Source organism: Helicoverpa zea, chromosome 17, assembly GCF_022581195.2.
Source record: "Helicoverpa zea isolate HzStark_Cry1AcR chromosome 17, ilHelZeax1.1, whole genome shotgun sequence".
In the NCBI taxonomy this organism is placed as follows: Eukaryota; Metazoa; Arthropoda; class Insecta; order Lepidoptera; family Noctuidae; genus Helicoverpa; species Helicoverpa zea.
In genome coordinates this window covers 10,439,424-10,458,268 of record NC_061468.1, presented here as the reverse complement: position 1 = coordinate 10,458,268, position 18,845 = coordinate 10,439,424, and the positions used below count along the sequence as shown (strand labels likewise).

At 37.6% G+C, this 18,845-nt stretch overlaps 2 protein-coding genes across 2 annotated transcripts in view; both read right to left on the bottom strand.

Annotated features, from left to right (window-relative positions):
- LOC124638026 (oxysterol-binding protein-related protein 9) overlaps nucleotides 1–9,103 on the bottom strand; it is an 82,851-nt gene extending 73,748 nt beyond the window's left edge. Inside the window, exon 1 of the mRNA XM_047174797.1 lies at nucleotides 8,901–9,103. Coding sequence (XP_047030753.1) covers nucleotides 8,901–9,002 — 102 coding nt within the window. The 5' untranslated portion in view covers nucleotides 9,003–9,103. The remainder of the gene's footprint in view (nucleotides 1–8,900) is intronic.
- Nucleotides 9,104–9,455: 352 nt separating this feature from the next.
- The window catches only part of LOC124638519, a 41,312-nt gene continuing 31,922 nt past the window's right edge, over nucleotides 9,456–18,845 (bottom strand). The window contains exons 4-5 of the mRNA XM_047175492.1: nucleotides 10,028–13,664; nucleotides 9,456–9,940 (exon numbers count right to left, since the gene is read on the bottom strand). Of these exons, the coding sequence (XP_047031448.1) occupies nucleotides 9,607–9,940; nucleotides 10,028–13,664 (3,971 nt within the window). The 3' untranslated portion in view covers nucleotides 9,456–9,606. The remainder of the gene's footprint in view (nucleotides 9,941–10,027; nucleotides 13,665–18,845) is intronic.

The window sequence follows — 18,845 nt, the reverse complement described above, 5'->3', positions numbered from 1 at the left end:
GACAAGGGAAACTGTCCGAAATTGAAGTTCCATCATCAATCATCCAGCTTATTAAACTTTTAGTCCTGACGATATAATCGTAACGTTTAATTTTGCCCGATACCTGAAATCTTCCGTCGTTTACAGTACTGTATATAATAATATTGTGATTTTTCTCTACATTTTCCTTCCTACTTTCAATTACATATGACATCAAGCTGATATCCTTTACTCAATAGTAAGAATGCTTACGTTGCAGCAGCAGCTATACTCAATTGTTTATTAGCATTGCATATGTTATACAGGTGATACATTTTATAGTCTAGAACTAAGTACCAACGTCACTTATGCATTCGTAAAGAACAACAATGATTCTCCAAACAAAATCGTCAAACAAAACGCAACATTTACGGCCAATAAAAGTGAACACCCCACGTTTTTGCTTCATGTCTACGTTAAACACAAATCCAGACATTACGGGGTTGCGTCACTCATAATACACACGATTTATGTACTATCTGATACAATATTGGCTATCAACAATTTGATCGCTTCGAAGTTATGAAGCTAATAAACGCTAAGACGTATAAGGCTATTAGCACATTTTCTACAATCAGATCTAGTTACAAGAAAATTGGTGTCCATTATTTCAAGGAAGACTTTCAACTTAACTCAAAAGACGTAATTGGTATTGTTTTATAACAAAGTAAATCAGAGACTTGCAAAACCAAGTCCAGGAGGGTTTCCAAGGAACTGGGATCCAATTAGGTAAATTATACAATTTTGGAGGTTTTACCTTGTTGGACCTTATAACCAAGTCATTATTATTCAATTACGTCTGTGAAAAGCTTTGGGATACATTCCGAGGGTCCTTTTGAAGACCCCAGTGAAATGATCAGCGTGTTCAGCAGAGTGAATTTAATCTTATGATCAAAGCAGGGTTAAATTGAGAATAGCCTTCAGCTAGTGTGAGGAGTACTTAAAATTAAAAACTGGTTCCGTAATATGATATGAAACTACGAATTGACTGGGCTTTATATCATAATAATGTAGGTATATTCCACAACAACTTTTTAATGAGCTCTATAGATTACCTCTAAAATAACTTAGATATAAACGAAAGTTGGTATACAAAATTTTGCCCTTTACCCAAAACTAAACGCTTAATCCCAGAGGACCAAAAAGTTTCTGAGGTCCAATCAGAAACCTAACTGAATTTTAACATGAATTTAGAGCCCTGTAGGTATTGCCACTTTACCTACATAATTGCTGTTCTCGCCACACAGATCCTTAAACGTCAAACTTTGCCTAAACTACGAAATTGTGCCTCCTGTTTGTTTGGAAACTTAAGACTTTAATGCCTTCGCTTAGAGAAAATTGGAAAACAAATTGAACATTTCAAATGAGTACGTGATGTTGTAGACATTTTTGTGACTTCTTACTCATTAAAAATACACAAGGAGAAGCTAAGAAGTTGTTCGTCTCATTTATATATTTTATTTGAAATGATTGCTTAATAAAACTTAGTTCATTTTAAGTCCCCTCCTCCGTTGTTTGTTTTACTCAACTCACATGTACATATCTTATACTTGAGTAAAGGTCTGACCAAAAAACGAAGTTGCAAATACATTAGCTGACCCCATTTGCAGTTCCTTAAACCTTATCCAAGACTTAGCTATGTTAGCGAAAATAGGGAGGAAAAGTCTCCTCTTACTTATTGGCATTCCCATTTCAAATACTCAATGACCACAATTAATTTACATCGATCAACATCGAATGCCTAAAGGCGCCAAACACTGCCTATTTGTTCAGAATTTTGAATGTTCACGACGGACGGTCCCTAAATAAAACATGGGAGGTTTTATTTAAAAACATGAAAGCCTCGAGCTTTCGTTTGCACCAGTGTTAAATATAGAAGCGTTATTAGGTATTCCTTTTGTTTCTTAGTCTACGTTGGATTCGTTCTTTAAAATAGACCGTGTCTGCGGATTTGGACCTTTTAATTAAGGACTTATGACAAAAAAGAACTGGTATATTAGCGTGGGTGATTTATTCTCTGTGAACGCAGTGGCCTCCACTACCATTTCTAAATAATGAACTTATAATTTTAGCTTCTTTACCAGGTTTCATAGTCTGTATTACGTATAGGTAGCATCAGAAGCTACCCTACCTTTCAAGTCTGCGAATAAAGGTTCAGTAACTGTGCCTGTTCAAATTAATGTTTGCACTTTGTTTTATGTTTCTCCTTCATTTGTTGTAGACGTTAACAACTTTTTATTACGTAACATACCTGAGTAATTGCAAAGTATAGCTTATACTATTTCGCCAATAAACCTCTGGTTCCTGCCCTTAAATAAAGTAGGACCTCATTGACGAATAATATAGGTCAGTTTGGAAACTACAATTGAACGCGACACAACAATTACTAACATCGTAATTGACACATACTGACAACTTGAGTGACTCGTGTCGCTACTTAGTAAACTAAAATGACAGTCAATTGAGTGCTAAGTACAGTTTCATTAATCACATTTTGATGTGTGCCTTCTATAATGTCCATATTAAGCGATTGATCATCACGCCTTGACGTCGCTTTGCCCTTTTAGATCTATCATCGTCGTTAGGCATAACTTAAAAGCAAAGGCATATAGAATTCTACAGCTATTGAAAACATACTAACTTCTTTTGCTATAGTTGACATTGACCCAGTCCGGGGCAATGGTTTTTCGTATACATAGAACAAGTATAGTCACGATATTTATTTGCTCGATGTGAGATGTCTGATTGTAACCTGAGTGCTGATTCCGAGTTTTGACAGCATTCGCAACTCGATACGTAATTATAAGTCTATTGAAATAAAGAGTCGTATGCTACGTCACATGATTTAGGTATTACTGCTTCTTTTATTTTGCCGGTTATTAATGATTACACTCGCAAAAGTGAGCTCAAGTGTAATACGACCAAGTACTGATGACAGTCTTTATTAAATAAACAATTCTATGATAAGTGCTACGTGATTCAATGGTATGATAATCTTCGCATCGAAAAAATTTACTTGCAAAACTCGCACTAGGCACTCTGATTTCAATAAAGACGTTTACTAATTCACCAAAAAAGGATCATGTCTGAAATCAATATAATAAAATTGACAACGCACATAGGTCTTAATTGTGCTCAAAACCATAACCAAGTACGACTAAAAGAGGTTTTATCAAAAACTGCCTTTATTAAAAAAAAATCTAGCGCATAATCCAGCCAATGATTCAGAAAATTGTATGCTAAGAGTAATGCATAGGCATGGCCACGTTTTTTCTTGTCAAGATGAAACCCTGTGACCCACATACAAGGTTGGCCATATATCAAGCCTTCAGAGGTATATTTTGCTTGTTGCGAATTCTGAAGGGAATGTGGCGTTTTGTTTGGAAGTACACAATGCTTTGAAGTAGTGGCCGGGAATAGTAAGTTTTGGTAGATGTGTAATTAAAACAGATGAAAATGAAGACCATATAGTACAAATATTAAAATGTTGGACAGACTGTGTTGATATTATTATTATAGATTTAATAACTATTAACTTTCAATCAAATAGGAACCTTTTACTTTAAGGTAAACTTTTGTATTTACCTGAATGAAAGATAGGTATGATAACTAATTGGAAGTGCTTCAAATAATTTAATTGACCCAAATAGATCAATCACGTTTCCTAATTCCAAATACGAACTTTCCATCAAGGAACGCGCTCCGATTCACCAGTTCCATAATACTTGATTACATCTCGATGTTATCCCCGGCCATACATTCGCTGATAAAACTGACCCTAAACAATGTCTAGTAGTTTATCGCTGGACAAGCATTGCGAAGATAGCGATGGCCAACGAGTGAAAGTGATGGGCTGACATAAAGCTCAAACACCAAAACCAAACCTTATTCGCTAGGAGAGAAAGTTCTATTTCGAATCACCCAACATTCGCGTGAGACCTTTCAGACGGTGATATCATATTAAATGTTATTGTATAACACCGTATAATGTGTGCTTTGGATACTCTTCGTGTTTGTCGACTGGCTCTCAAAACATTTAATTTGCAGAGCTAGCATGTCAAACGCCAGCTTTTCTAACCGCAAGGTCCTCTAATTAAAAATAAACAACTCGATAATCACCGCGTATATTGCAGATGGAACGAATTTCGCACTTGTCTAAATACGTAATGATTACATCGGTGAGTGTAAATAGAAATGTATGATAACATTGACGTAACCAAGTCGAAAGATAAGGAAATGCGACGTTTATATTTAGAATGTCAATACGGGACAAAGAGAAATGAACTTCGTCATTTTGAAGTGTTTTACTATCCAGATTTGGAATTGCCACTGAACTGAACAAACAAAGAGGAATACAAAGGAGTGGCGACAAACACAGGCAAACATGCCACTTGCCAACCCTAATGGCTACGTAAAGACATGTCAGGGGCAGAGGATAGCCTTGAAATGTGCTCCATATTGAGGTTTCACAGCTGTTGCTGGCTTTTAACCTAGACAGACAGGTCATTATAAAACGATGAAGAATGAGATCTCTCTTCAGTTGTTGCACCACAGTTAGAATTATTAGGTACTTTTTGCGTTTTATTTAGGTTTGCCATTAAGTCCAGCGTTGTACACAGACAAACAGGTATTTTTTCATAAACATAATTAAATTACGCCTAGGCCCACTGAAGCATTACCAATATGACTAAAGGCTTTCAGGTTCTATATAAGAATTTCGTTTTTGCTCCCCCAAAAATAAACCAACCGATAACATAGGGTCACAGGCGAGATTTTCGACCACGGTCCTGATAAAAAGGTAACGTTGAAGATTGGAAATGTATACGATTGATGATGATAATAACTTTGTTGAGTTAGGAGGACAGTGGCAATTTTGATCCTTATTTTCGGAGCGGGTGCTCTATTCTCGTATTAAATCCTGTATTGATTAACTTGATAATATTACATGAATGATCGTTGTCTGCCTCTGGGATTTAAGTTTCAGTCACCAAATCACATTTACATTTAACATCAAGGACATCACATATGATGCTTTTTGGGTCAAGGAGTTATAATTTTTCCTTATTCTCTGTAACTCCACTCACCGCTGCGGTTTGACATTTAACAGATATCGTGGGAAACATTCGGAAGATGCTTCAATCAATCAATTTACTTTCACTACGAAGGTGCTCCGCCTTCCGACAGAACATTTGAGCATCTGGGAGATACCAAACGCGAATTGGACTTTTGAATTAGACGAATAATGCGTATCATCCCCGTACTTACTAAAAAGGTTTTCACTCTCCCTGAGCCTTGAGGTTGTATAATTCATAATCCCGATTTCTCTATCATATTTCGTCTGCTCTCGGTAAATCCGCGTCTAAAATTATAATTCAATATCAGTCTCAAATCTGTCTGTATCGTTTTCGGTTTAGCATAATTTATTCGCAAGGCCAAAATGTTTATCGTTGATGTTTTTATTATTGTCTAAGTTAATACAGGTTTACATTGTCCCAACATTTAATTATTGGCAAAATAAAAATTGCAGATGGTCTTGATGGTTAACGTTTGATTTTTCTCCGATTATTAATCTTAGATTCATAGCCAAAGTTTTATCTTGATTAAAATTAAGATTTACAAATTAGATGAAAACATGACACCATACTGCTCAAGAATGTAGCTTATCGTCATCATTATTATCATATATAATTATAGTTGTTTTAATAACAAAATAGTCTTATTAATAATATCTTGGTTTGCAGGTGGAATAACATCGTTTTCTCCGATGATAAACAACTCAGTACACGTGATCATGTACAGCTACTATCTGCTATCTTCAGAAGGGAGTCCCAAGTTGAAGGCTACCCTTATCAAGTATAAGAAATGGCTCACTATTATGCAGATGGTAAGTATAACGAACCCTTACATATACGAATATTAACCATATACTTGCTGTTTTCCCGCGGTTTTACCCGCGTCACTGTGGATACTTTCGATAACAGAATAAAATAGGTATAGCCTGTTACTCGGAAATAGTGTGCCTTTCCAACAGCGAATGAATTTTCAAATTACATCAGTAGTTTCGGAGCTTTTAGGGTACAATCAAACATTATTTTATGTCTTTATATTAGGATACATTTATCATCAGCAAAAGTATCGATTGTGAGTGATAAGTGTTGTTTGTCTGCTCTTGTATGTCTGTTTGTCACTCATATTGAATGAATGTATGATTAATATAAGGAATGGTGACTGTGAACAGCAAAATTTCTATGGGCCTTAGATGCCTGATTTAAATAAATAAATAAAATATATTTTACCTACATACATAGCCATACTGTTCCCAAGGCACGAATTATAAAAAATAAGTTTTCCTTTCCTTTTTCTCGTATAATATTGCTTTAAAAATTCATACAGATGCGTCCATTGGGATGACGGCAACCCAATTTCCTACCGAATCGTTTGCACAAATAGCAAGGTCAAACTGGCACACTTTGACACCTGACTTTATCGAAAGCTTTTAATCGCTTTTCGTGTTCTAGTGACGTCTGGTGGTTGTTTTGATTGCTACTCAAGAAGAGAAGTAGATTAATTTAGTTAGAAGCCTGTTTGTTATTATATCTACTGCTTTTGTATAATAGGTTTTAAACCCAAACAATGAGAACTAACTACTTTGTTTAATCTTTCAACCATGAGAGGACAGGCAAACATCTTTCTTTCGGAAGATAATACTTATTATAACAGATCGTAAGGTTTATTATTTCTAAAACATTCGTCATAGAGAACTAAGACAAGGGCAGTCCAACTCATTTGCATTTCAGTATACATTCCTCTGAAATAGTTTATCTAATGTGAAGATGTTATGCACATCAACCTACCCCAAGCTATCACATTCCTTCAATGGATTTTCAACCTTATCACAATAGTAGAAGGTTAATGTTCGATTGGTAAAATTTGACAGACTTACCTAAAGTAATTGGAGTGCTAAACCTTGATTACACTGATGGTGTGTTAGTGTTACAGCCATTGTATATTTGAACAAGCCTAATGTGCCCTATAAACTTACTGCTTATTGTATGTCAAGGTTGTTTATTTCTGATAAAATAACAAAATTGCGTGATTACAGCAATTGTTTCATAGTAATTAATTAAGTTCATGAAGGGACATAAATACCTCATGAAACATGAACCTAGCGGCTACTCTTTTATACACAGTACTAGGATCATAAAATATTGTTTTAATTGCTAAATGTTTTAATTATTTAGGATACCTACTAACATGCATCAAAGTTGAAAGAATTATATTTAGAATTGATAAATTGTTAAAATTAATAAGTCTGCAGGAATAAAAGTTATTGAATAAAGAGAATGACATAAATAAACAGTTAAATTTTGTTACATCAAACTTTTCTACCTCACTCACCAATACAATAACTAAATAGTTAGAAAGCAACAAAATATATGTTAGATAATAATAAAATTAAATGTATTTCTCTTCACAGATCCAGTTCACAATCATGATAATATACTCGGCACAAGTGTTCCTGCCGAGTTGTCCCGCACCGCTGGGCATCACCATATTATACTTTCCGAACGTCATATTTGTATACTACATGTTTTACAACTTCTTCAAAAAAAGTTATTTGACAGATAAGAGAGCTAATAAGAATGGTGTTGGTAAAAATATTTAAGGATGTTAAGACAAGATTTTATGTTTATAATGCCTTTTGCTTCTAGTACTGACACGTTTTCTATTAGTAAGTAAATAATGACTTATATGACACTACTTTTAAAATGTTTTAAAAGTCATAGATACTTCATTCATGCTTTGTCATAGATAAGTGATTGATATTCCAAATGAACATGATGATCTTGCAAAATAAAAATATCAAACAAAAGTCCCAACTTTTGAATATGTGTTGAGAATTATTTTGTTATGTTTTGTACAGGGTTAATACCCTAATATGAATAGAATAATACCAGGTTTAGCAAAAATAATCTATACCTACTTATCTTGTAAAGCTGAATAAAACGGGAAAGAGGAAGATAAGGAACGTATCCTACTTTTGATTTGGTTGCGTGAAGTAGTTGCTGCTGAATACAGGTTAAACCACAGGCGGAAGCATGTATTTTATAAAATATACATTTTAAACACCACAAAGCTTCCTTTATTACAGCTAGATTAAAATATCTCATATCATATTGACTGTGTATAATATGCCTTATCAAATACATACCTATCAGTTGTTATATGAATCACAATAAAGGAGTTATTGACTTTGAATTTTAATATACAAACTGATGAGGACAATATTACAACAACTAAAGGTTTTGTGGATTTCATAAAATAATAAAGTGTAGCAGATACTTATTAATACTAGCTATTTTGATCATTAACTTTGCATGTTTTATTCCCAGTTAATACTTCATACTTTATAGCCACCTATAGGTGCGTGTGAAAGTGTAGAATACTCTTTTGTATTGTTAATCATCAAAAAGTCTTTGAATTCGCCATACAGCCGAGGCCTTTGCCTCACCTTGGCATCTATGGTACACATAAACAACAAATACCAACCTTGACACTGACATCAAAGAGTTTTCACTTTAAAATTAATTATTTTTGTCTTGTTATAAATTGTTCTGTTTACTACAAGTGGATTTTATAGGCCGCGGTATTGAGCCGAGTCCAATTTTATGAGTATTTTATTTATAAAAAGCTATTTTAGCTGGGTGTATTGTCTCGTAAGGTTACTTAATAATGAATTAAATTTTCTCACGTAAAGCGGTGGACAAGTCTATTTTTGCATGTATTTACAAGGTAAGTTAATTTATGTATGAAAACTCCTTGTACAAATCACATTTAATACGACATAATTCGTAATACGGTTAGTATGAAACGTCACTTACCGTGTAATAAGAAAGCAGGCCAGCATTCTCGTCCAGCACGAACCACCGGTACTGCCAACCCTTCATCACATTTGTCCATTTACTTAGAGAACCCTCCATCATGATTACAATTCAAAAATTATAGCAAAATACATGAAAATAAATAAAGACTGTGAATTTTACACTGCGGTATGAACCTTCCACCATAAATAATCCATATGTTTGACAGTTCGCTCGAACGTATGTTGCCAGCTGTGATAAATTCAACTCGCATGTGAATAATCGATTACAACGTTGTGAATCGATTATTTAATTTTAAAAAATCTATTTTGGTTGAATGTTGTAGTTAAATGCAATAATAAATTATACTTATCATTTTAAACTATAATTAAACAGTAACATATAAGTATATCATTATTTATTTAATAATTGAATCAAGATTGTCATTTACTGAGCGATAATGTTTATTTTTCGAAGTTTTTGCATATACTATGCATTAGAACTACTTTGAATGATTATGATAATATCATATATCTGATGTAAGTTATTAATAGGTCAGAAATAAAAGCAAAATTGTAATAGGCAGTTATTTTATATTGTACAACCATTATCACTTTTGTAAAAAAAAACAATTACGACTATACGCAACAACGCGTTGATTTTTAATTTAGTAATACTAATACTAGACTATTTACAAGGATCAGACACCATTTGGCATTTTGAATTATCAATGTCTCCTAAACGATCTGCCATGTTTCGTTTTACTGTAACCTGATGATATTGACACTTTGTTTGTATTTTCCTGATCTAAGTTTAAGCCTGATAAGTCTACATATAATGGCACATTTTCAGAACCTTCCGCGGTTACGTCTTCGCTTTTCTTGTCAAAATTTTCTGGGGTACCCTCTCCTTCAATGGCCAGTGACTCAATATCTTTACTGAGAGAGTTGTTTTCTGCAGCCTCAACGAATGCGTTTGATAGTTCACCATCGAGCTTGTTTACATTGCCGGAAGCAATGTCGTACATAAAAATTTCCTTTTCACCAGTTGCTCCATCGTCACTGAAAAAAAATGAATAAATGAATGACACACATCTTTAAGACAATATTATTTATCAAATTGAGAATAACAAACTACGTAGATCTTACCCAGTCACAAGTAAGACGACCGATTGTAAATCAGTGGCAGTTTTCTTCTCAACCTCGAGCCACCTTTGGAAGTTGTCCTTTGTCGGTCGTTTTAATAGTTCCTGTAAGCTCTCACCAGCAACAAATTTAATTCCCTTTAGATTTTCTTCTGCTGCTCGCTCAGCTCTTGGATGGGAGCCTAAAGCTTCAGTCTCAACCGGAGCCAAGACAACGACTGAGGTAACCTTTCTGCCTTTTAGGACATCTGGTAGTGGGAACTGATTGCCGCTCACTTTCAAAGGCAAGTATCTGTTGTACCTTTTGTCATTCAGTGCTACAGGGTCAATTTGTGTGGCATTTTCTTTGATGTATTCACTAGCTAACTGCTGTCCTTCAGGAGTGTCGGGGTTGAAATGGACGACTTTCATCTCAACAGCTTGATCTTTTGACGGAGGAGCCACATAACTGGAAACATTTTCTGACGCAGCGAATTCCTGGTCATCATCTATATCTTCATCAATTCTAGATTGAATAGAATCTCCGTTAGGCTTGACATAGACGGGTCTATTTTCACTAGAGGCAATTTGCTGTCCACCACCAGCACTGAAGAAGTTAGCCAACTGATCTGGAGGTAACTGGTCCAAAGACGTGTCTCCTACTTTATCGTAATCCAGTACACTGATGTCAGCATTATCTAGAATTCCTGAAGACAACAGCTGTTGACGAAGATCATCTGGCACTTCATCAGGGAGTTCGATAGTGGGTTTCTTCTTCTTCTCCTCGTGCTTAGTTTCCGGCGTTGAAGATACAGAGTTCTGCGTGGAAGATACATATTTCGACGTAGTAGGCTTAATTTCCACTGTCCTAGAAGTCGACTGATAGTAAGGAGGAGATGCAGTACTGGTGGCAAACGTAGGATGTGGTCGTGACCTTTCTTGGATGTACTGTGACCTTGGGGATGTAGCCTGTACTTGTTGCTGGTAAGAGTTTTGGTATTGTTGTTGCTGCTGCTGTTGTTGTTGTTGGTGCTGCTGCTGTTGATGTTGTGAATGTAATAACTGGGCTTGTAGACGTTGGATTTCTTCTTGTTGCTTTTGTACGTTATGTGCTAGCTGTAACCTAACTTGTTCTTGTTCGGCATCTAATTGTTGTTGCTGTTGTTGCAATTGTAGCTGTTGCTGTTGACGATGTTGTTGTTCTTGTTGATGACGTTGCTGCTGTTCTTGTTGTTGACGCTGCTGCTGTTCTTGTTGTTGACGCTGCTGGTGTTCCTGTTGCTGACGCTGCTGGTGTTCCTGTTGATGGCGCTGTTGTTGTTCTTGTTGGTGTCTTTGCTGTTGGTCATGTTGACGCTGTTGCTGTTCTTGCTGTCGCTGTTGTTGTTGGTTATGTTGCTGTTGATGATATTGTTGTTGTTGACTAGGCGATGGTTGTGGTTGACTAGGGTTAGACTCTCCAAGACCACTGAATGGTTGAGCTGTAGGTCCATTGACTGTAATGTGTTGTTCATATTTTGATATAGCAGGAACTAATTCTCCTCCATTTGGAATTAAGCCACCAATGTTTTGTTCGTGTTGGCTAAAAGGTCTCTCCGAAGGTACTTGATGGAACTGTGGCCTTTCGGATGGTGAGCCTTGGTGGAAAATATCAGGTGTTGGTGACGGTTGAGGATGGAAATTGTACAAAGGAGCAGCAGAAGGTGATGGGACAAATTGATTCTGGGGGGCAGGGGAAGGTGAAACGGATATCGGAGCCGAGAATGAATGCTGTTGTTGGAATGGAATCTGTGGTGATGGTCTAGGCAGTCCCTGGGGTCCTTGGTGGAAGCTAAACTGTTGCTGGGGCTGAGAATGTTGGTGGAAAGGTGGGCGATTGTCCTCAATGAGCGGCGGGGAAGGTTTCAAATTAAAGAAGGGAGAAGCGCTAGGATTGATACTGATGGATGGTTTGTTATGGGTTGAGTCAAGGAACTGATGAGCTGGTCTTTGCTGGGGCAGTTGTTGATTAAGAGGAACAATAGGAGGGCGGCGATGTTCTTGGAAAGCTGGGCTTGGGCTGGGACTAGGGTGTGTAAGAGAACCGAATGACTGAAGTGGCCTGCTAGGCAACTGTTGCTGTTTTGGTTGATCAACTTGCTCCGAGGTTATGGTGTGATAATTCTCTTGCAAATATTTAGGATCATCGAAGTAGGCAGGCTTAGACTGGGATGGGAAAGGCCTCTGTGGTCCAGAATGGAAGCTCGTTCTTGGAGGTCCATTGAACGGTGGCCGAGAGGCAAAGTTAGGTGAGCTGTTAACACGTGAATGGAAACTGGGACCATTGTTAGCTCTGGGGAACGATGGGGTAGGGAAAGCTGTAACTGGGCTAGCAACAGTTGGGCTACCAAAATGTGTGCCGGGGCCAATAGGACCGTTGGAGAATGCTGCATTGAAGGTAGGAGTGGGTCCAAAAGGAATCCTAGGAGTTTGAGGCTGCTGCTGAGGTCTGAAAGGAGATACAGAAGGTCCCTGTCTGGGTAGCTGTTGCTCATTAGGAATTTGATGAGGTTGGAATTGGATTCGGCTTTGAGCTTGCGGAGGACCAGATCTGAAGAACTGAGATTGCTGCTGGTGTTGATGCTGATGTTGAATGAAGGGTGGCCTGGTGCTAGATTCTGCGAATTGAGGTTTTGGAGACGCCGATCGTTCTAATTGGGGATGAGTCTGGTGAATTTGATGACTGTGGTGACTTTGTGGAGTAGGTTGGGGCGGGGAATTGGGGAACGCAATTGCGGGCTTTGGGGCAGTCTCTTCGTGATGTTCAGTATGGCTATTTCCTTCTCTCCTGTCACTATAATGACGACCTTCGTTTCCAAAAGTAACTTTAACGCTGCTGTCGCTGTGATATACTTCAGATTCTGGTTTGATTATGGCTCTCAAGGTAGTAGTCCTCGGAGGTACGTAAGGTTCAGGAGTCACTGTCACATATTCATCTTCATGGTGTTCGTCTTCTTCGTTAGTCGGCGGCGTGATAGCGGGGATAGGTTTCTCATAGATAACTTTGTCCTTGGAGTGAGGGTCTTTACTGTACTTTACATAGAAGACATGCACTGGCTCTTTCTTCTTCTTTTGAACTGGTGGAGGAGGGGGTGCTGGCAGCGTTTCATTGGACTCCTTGATGATGATTTCAATAATTGGTTCAGGTTCTTCGTAATAATGAGGATGCTGACTGTACAGAGGAGCAGTTGGCAGAGTACCGTATGGAGGTCCGTAACTTTCGCCGGAATGTTCATCCACGTTCAAGATTTTCGATTGAGCATAGATTTCGTTTTTGTTTACAACAGTTTCTTCCGCATTATCTTGGTTCGGGTCGTACAGGGGATCTTTCTGCGAGTACTGCACAACTGGCTCCATCTGCACTGCGTAAGGTGGCAGCTTTCCTTTCGTTGGGCCATGGGAAACACGTCTGTTGTTATTTAATGCTCTGTAATGCTGAACCCTTGAGTGTGGAAGTATAAGAGAATATTGCAAGTTTTCGTGCGTTCGTATGCTCTCTAATTGTCGTTTCGGTTTCGTTTTTGCCGTTGAATTGGTTGACTTGGCTGCTGCTATGCTGAGCACAGCCAGGGCTGTGACCTGAAACAAGATAAATGTAATGTTAATCGATTTGTAATCGAATACTTAATCGAAATAATTTTATTTTTTTGAGCTGGCAAGTTTTACTTCGACAGCGAATCTATGGAATAGTTCGTGAATGTACGGTATGAAAAATAATTTGTTGCTTGAGAAAATATTAATCCTAAAATTAATACACAATATTAATTGTTTTTTCCACTGTTTCTTTATTTTTACACTTAATGCCTACCTAAGGCGTTGATACGATGAAAGTTTTGCGTCTTATCGTCAGGTATTGTAGGTAAGTAGACACTTGTTAAGTAAACAATAACAAACAAAACCCATTGTGTATCGCTATGGCTGTCCAACTCGCATAACATAGGTTCTATACACCATAAGTGTAGTGCATAGAATCGATTTCATGGTGGTTTGTGTGAGTAAGTACCTAATTGTTTGTCTGACAATTTGTTAACGGAGACTGATCCACGGATGATTTTTGATACTCAAAATAGAGTTTATGGGTAGGTATGTAGAATCTTTTCATAGTTATTTTTTTTAATATAATTACTTTTTTTTTAGTTATGACATTTTTTTTTAAATCACTGAACATTAACCCCCTTACTTATAAAATCTCTAATCACCTTCTAAGCAACATTTTAACTAATCACTACTTAAAGTCTTAAGTAGTGAATAAATGTTAGTTAAGACATGGTTAAGCAACGTTTATAAGTAAGAATTTTCTTAAACAGCCCTTAAGTATTACTTATATTTAATTTACGTTTATAAGTAAGGCTGTATATTTTAAAATAATCTAAATCTATATTTACATAATAATTACTTATTTTCACGGTAAGTACCTAACTAGTTTCTACCTTTAACTTAACACTCGGGGGCTGTGTAAGTTTTGTAAAGTTCCTCGAAATAGCGATTCCAGAGGAATTGAGACTTAACTTATAGGTATGTAAGTATAGAGACAGTCGATTGATAGAGATCTGCCTTCCTATACTTATGTAAATTAAGCCGGTATCTATTTTTATTATCTATTAATCAATTTTATTACTTAGTTACGCGTATATCTTGATTAAGTATTATAATATTGGTTTCCGCCTATGGAAAGTAAAAGTGGTCCAATTAAGAATTTTAATCTAAATGCATGATTGATAGATGATTCACGAAGCAGGTGTTTTAGGCAAGTTTTTATTTTAAACTTCATTTATTCACAATATACATATTTACATTAATTGAAAATAAAATAAAATAAACTTATATATATATATACAACTTAAAACTAATACAGTGCATCAAAAAATTGCTCCTCATCGCTGTCACTGGGTAATGTACCCAAAAGACTGGCAGCATTGCCACGTTGGATGGCAATGCTCAACCTCTGTGCGAAATAAAAGCCACCCTTTGGGTCCCGGGAAGTGTCAACCAGGCGCTGGGAAATATCCCTGGCAAGAAGGTGCGCCCTCGGACCCTACGGCCCCAGAGTTTCAACCCCAAACGGCTCAAACATGTAATTGCCTATAAGGTTACTATATTTGCGCCGCTTGAGGTTCTCTGCTTGTGCAGCGGCGGAGCCAGCACAACATGCAGTTCCAGGAAGGTGAGATGGCGCAAGAGTGTCGACGCATGTCGCGTCCCACACTAAAGTCCTACCCACCTTCCACGGAAATAGCGACATGCCGTCTGGTCTCTTGCCATCGTCACGTGCCAAGCCATTTGGTTCGAGTACGGCTGGCACGCCGACGGCAACAAGAGCGCGACGGATCACGTCGTTTATGTTGGCATGTCGTGGTATGCGGCCGGCACTCCGGCTGCACGACAGGCCGTGGTGACCGAGGCTGTTGACAGCTTCCCCGCAGTGGCAGCGATGAGGAGAGCAGCATGGAGCACCTAGTCGGAGGCAAACGACGAGTCTGAAGGTGGTGTCATCAAACATGGTGCCTGTGTTTGAGGACGGAAGTGCAAGAAGCCATAGACCCGACTCCCATTCACCCACAGCCAGTAGGCGCGCTCGCTCTGCAGAAGTAATTGACGTATCGATTAAACTTTTCCGTATTACTCTGCAGAGCGGCTCATCCCACTGTCTCTGGGAGGACAGGTTGGCGGGTAAGTCGGTGTTCGGGCATGCGACTTTCCAAGCATTTAAAGCCTCAGTCAGGCTTGGCACCTCAAAATTGGCCAGTGTGGTGGGTAATATTTTCCTGATCAATTTCTCAGTGCCATGGACCGAGGAAATAAAGGCTGGTAAACTTACACTGGAAATTTTACGGACGCCAAGTCCTCCCATACGGATGAGAAGAGTCGCTTGAGACCAAGCTCTGTCGTCCAAGGCCACATTTAAAATGGATGATAGTGTATGTCGTATAATTTCGTCGATTTTGTCCAAAAGGCTGGTGTGCTTCCATAAATGGGAAGCACGCAAGTTATACGTAAATTTTGGTCCAAAACAGCAGTACCGTATGATGGTGATGGCTGCATGCATATTAATTTTGAGTAGCCTTTCCGAAACATTATTAAAATTTTGAATTTTCTTCTCAATAAAATCCGAAAATGAATCTTCCAGTATAGGCGATCCAAGGAGGCAAAGAGAACTTTGGTCTATCGGTTTAATTTCAGGAGCTATTGAGAGGAAATTTTGAAGAATAGTCTGTCTGTCAGTCGAGTCGGGTATAAAAAGTTCACATTTAGAAAGGTTGAGGTCGAGGCCAATGTCGTGGAATTTATCTTTTAGGAAAACTAAGTCATTAAGAACAGTATCTCTGTTGCCTCCCAGGGTCCCGTCGTCGAGATACCACACGTTAAATTCAGAATTTAGCTGCCGAATAATTGGGTTAATCGCCAAACTAAAAATCACAGGCAAACTAAATAAATAAATAAATACCAGGCAAATATGATACACAGCTTCCATACGCAGATTCGCCTGCGTCCTATGAGAACTATAGGCACATAGAGCAACCTGATAAAAATAATGTATATAGCCTATTTTATATAGCCTTCCACAATAAATGGGCTACAATAAACTTAAGGCAATTTTAAAATCGGACTAGAAGTTCCTTAGATTGACAAATTAAAACATACAAATCTCAATATTTACATTTATGATTCGACAACGACCATTTTGGTACCTAATAACAACATACAACCAACCCTAATCGATTTGTCCTGCCTCTAATTTCACTGAAACAAATGACATTCAAAAAAACAAAGAAAGCAATGCGAATATATCCATACAGAATAATCAAACACATCATTGCTATGTAGATGGTGAGTAAGCACTAACACACACACTCACAGACTCACACATACATGTAAAGATGGGGAAAGTGTTTTGACGTGAAAAGGCTCATGCCTGCCCACTTTGGAACCAGCGCTGTGTTGTAGGCGCTGCGGAAGCGATTTTGATGTCAACGCACTTTGTATTTACAATGACATCTATTTACTAAGTGTAGGGCAGGTGATGACAGAGTTCTTAGAAGTTACATCTGTCATCTATAGGTCCTTATCACGGAGGAGAGTCCTTATACATTATACATTGACTCGAGCCATGTGTTAGCCACCGATAAACTTAAATTACAATTAGATCAGGGCCTATAGGGCCGAAGCTTGCTGGGGCTACGGGATTGTTCGAAAGAGTTACCGCGGGCCTGATACACAAAGGGGTCAAGAAGGAACATGGCGAATTTTACTCTCTAAAAGACTGACATACCCTCACGCTGCATCCACAGCGGGAGGCGTTATTTGATGATTTTCCCACCGAATAAAGACCAAAGACAAAATACATAATCATTTTTACTTGAACCCCTGTTCCTAAAGACCAAAAACACGCTTATCACTTCACCTTGCACCGAAAGCCTCAAGGAAATTTCGTGGTTGACCAGTCGGTCGGCATTCCAACAATATAAAAAGTAAACCACGGAAAGGCACACTTCGAATTCTGACACTCCCCCCTTGAAACTTCAAAAGCATTGCTTTTTGTTTTATTGCATAGAGACGTGATTTAAGATTGACGGCGGAACAATTTTTTGGAGTCGTAACTGATAATTAAGAGTAGGTTTGAGTTATGATAACTGTCCAGACACCTGAGGGAACCTAATTAGGCGTACCCTAAATTATCTTAGAAAGTACTTATAGTTCGGCCATTCAGAGAATGCGTTCCTGACACGTCGCGATTGAACTGACGACGTAACTTTGCAATGGCGTTGCAGTTACGATAAAAATATTTTTGCTGGTTGTTTACCGTTTTAACAATTGAGGAGCATTAAAACAACATTATTATATCAATAATCAATGAATGTTATAATTTTGTGCCAAACTGAGTGTCAAATAACTTGGTAAACAATATTTTTCTAAATCTATACTGCGCTATTACAAGGTTATGTCAGCGGTTTATATTTTGTAGTGCTGTGCTAAAAATAACAGTCAAGTATCGTAATCTGTTCTTATACAGTTATAATATAAAATAATACGTTTTGATTTTCTTTTTAAGAATTGGAAAATAATGGACTATAAGACTTAATTATAACGTTTATGAAAAATAAAAATAAAACTATGACCAAACCGCATTTTTATACTTAGATTAAAAATGGTAACCCCAAATGGCGTTATGGGCCGCCATTTTGTGACGCTAAAACAGTCGTCCGTTGTCGTTTCGTGCGCATAGACCACGTTTTTCAAGTGTTTTCGATCTGTTTTTATTTGATTACCCGGCTTTTGTTAGACCGAGATATCAGGATTGATTCTGTTATTGATAATAATATAATTATACATGTAGGCGAAGATGATGATGAAGACACCACCTCCTCAAGCAAATCGGAGTCTGATTAATATTCTGTTCGCACATTCAATTCAATGTACTTGTAACAAAGAATAAATAAAACAATTTTATTATATGAATATTACCTTTTTTTGGTTTCCACTTAAATAACTAAAATATAAAACAAATGATTCCGCCAATTTAAAACGAAAATAATCTTAAAATAATGCGGCGGTTCATTTTGAAGGAACGGTAACGAACTCAGTGTTATGTTGTGCCCATCACTAGTCGTGACTAACTGATAGGTGTCAGGAACGCATTCTCTGAACGGCCGAAGTATAAATAAATCAATTGAGCACTCCAACCAATCAAGCACAAAGTGAGCCAGTCAACGGAGGCTTTATTATATCCCCCTTGACTCTCCTTTCTTAAAAATGGTGCTAATTAAGTAAAACAAACTATTAATGCCAATATTTATACCGACCAG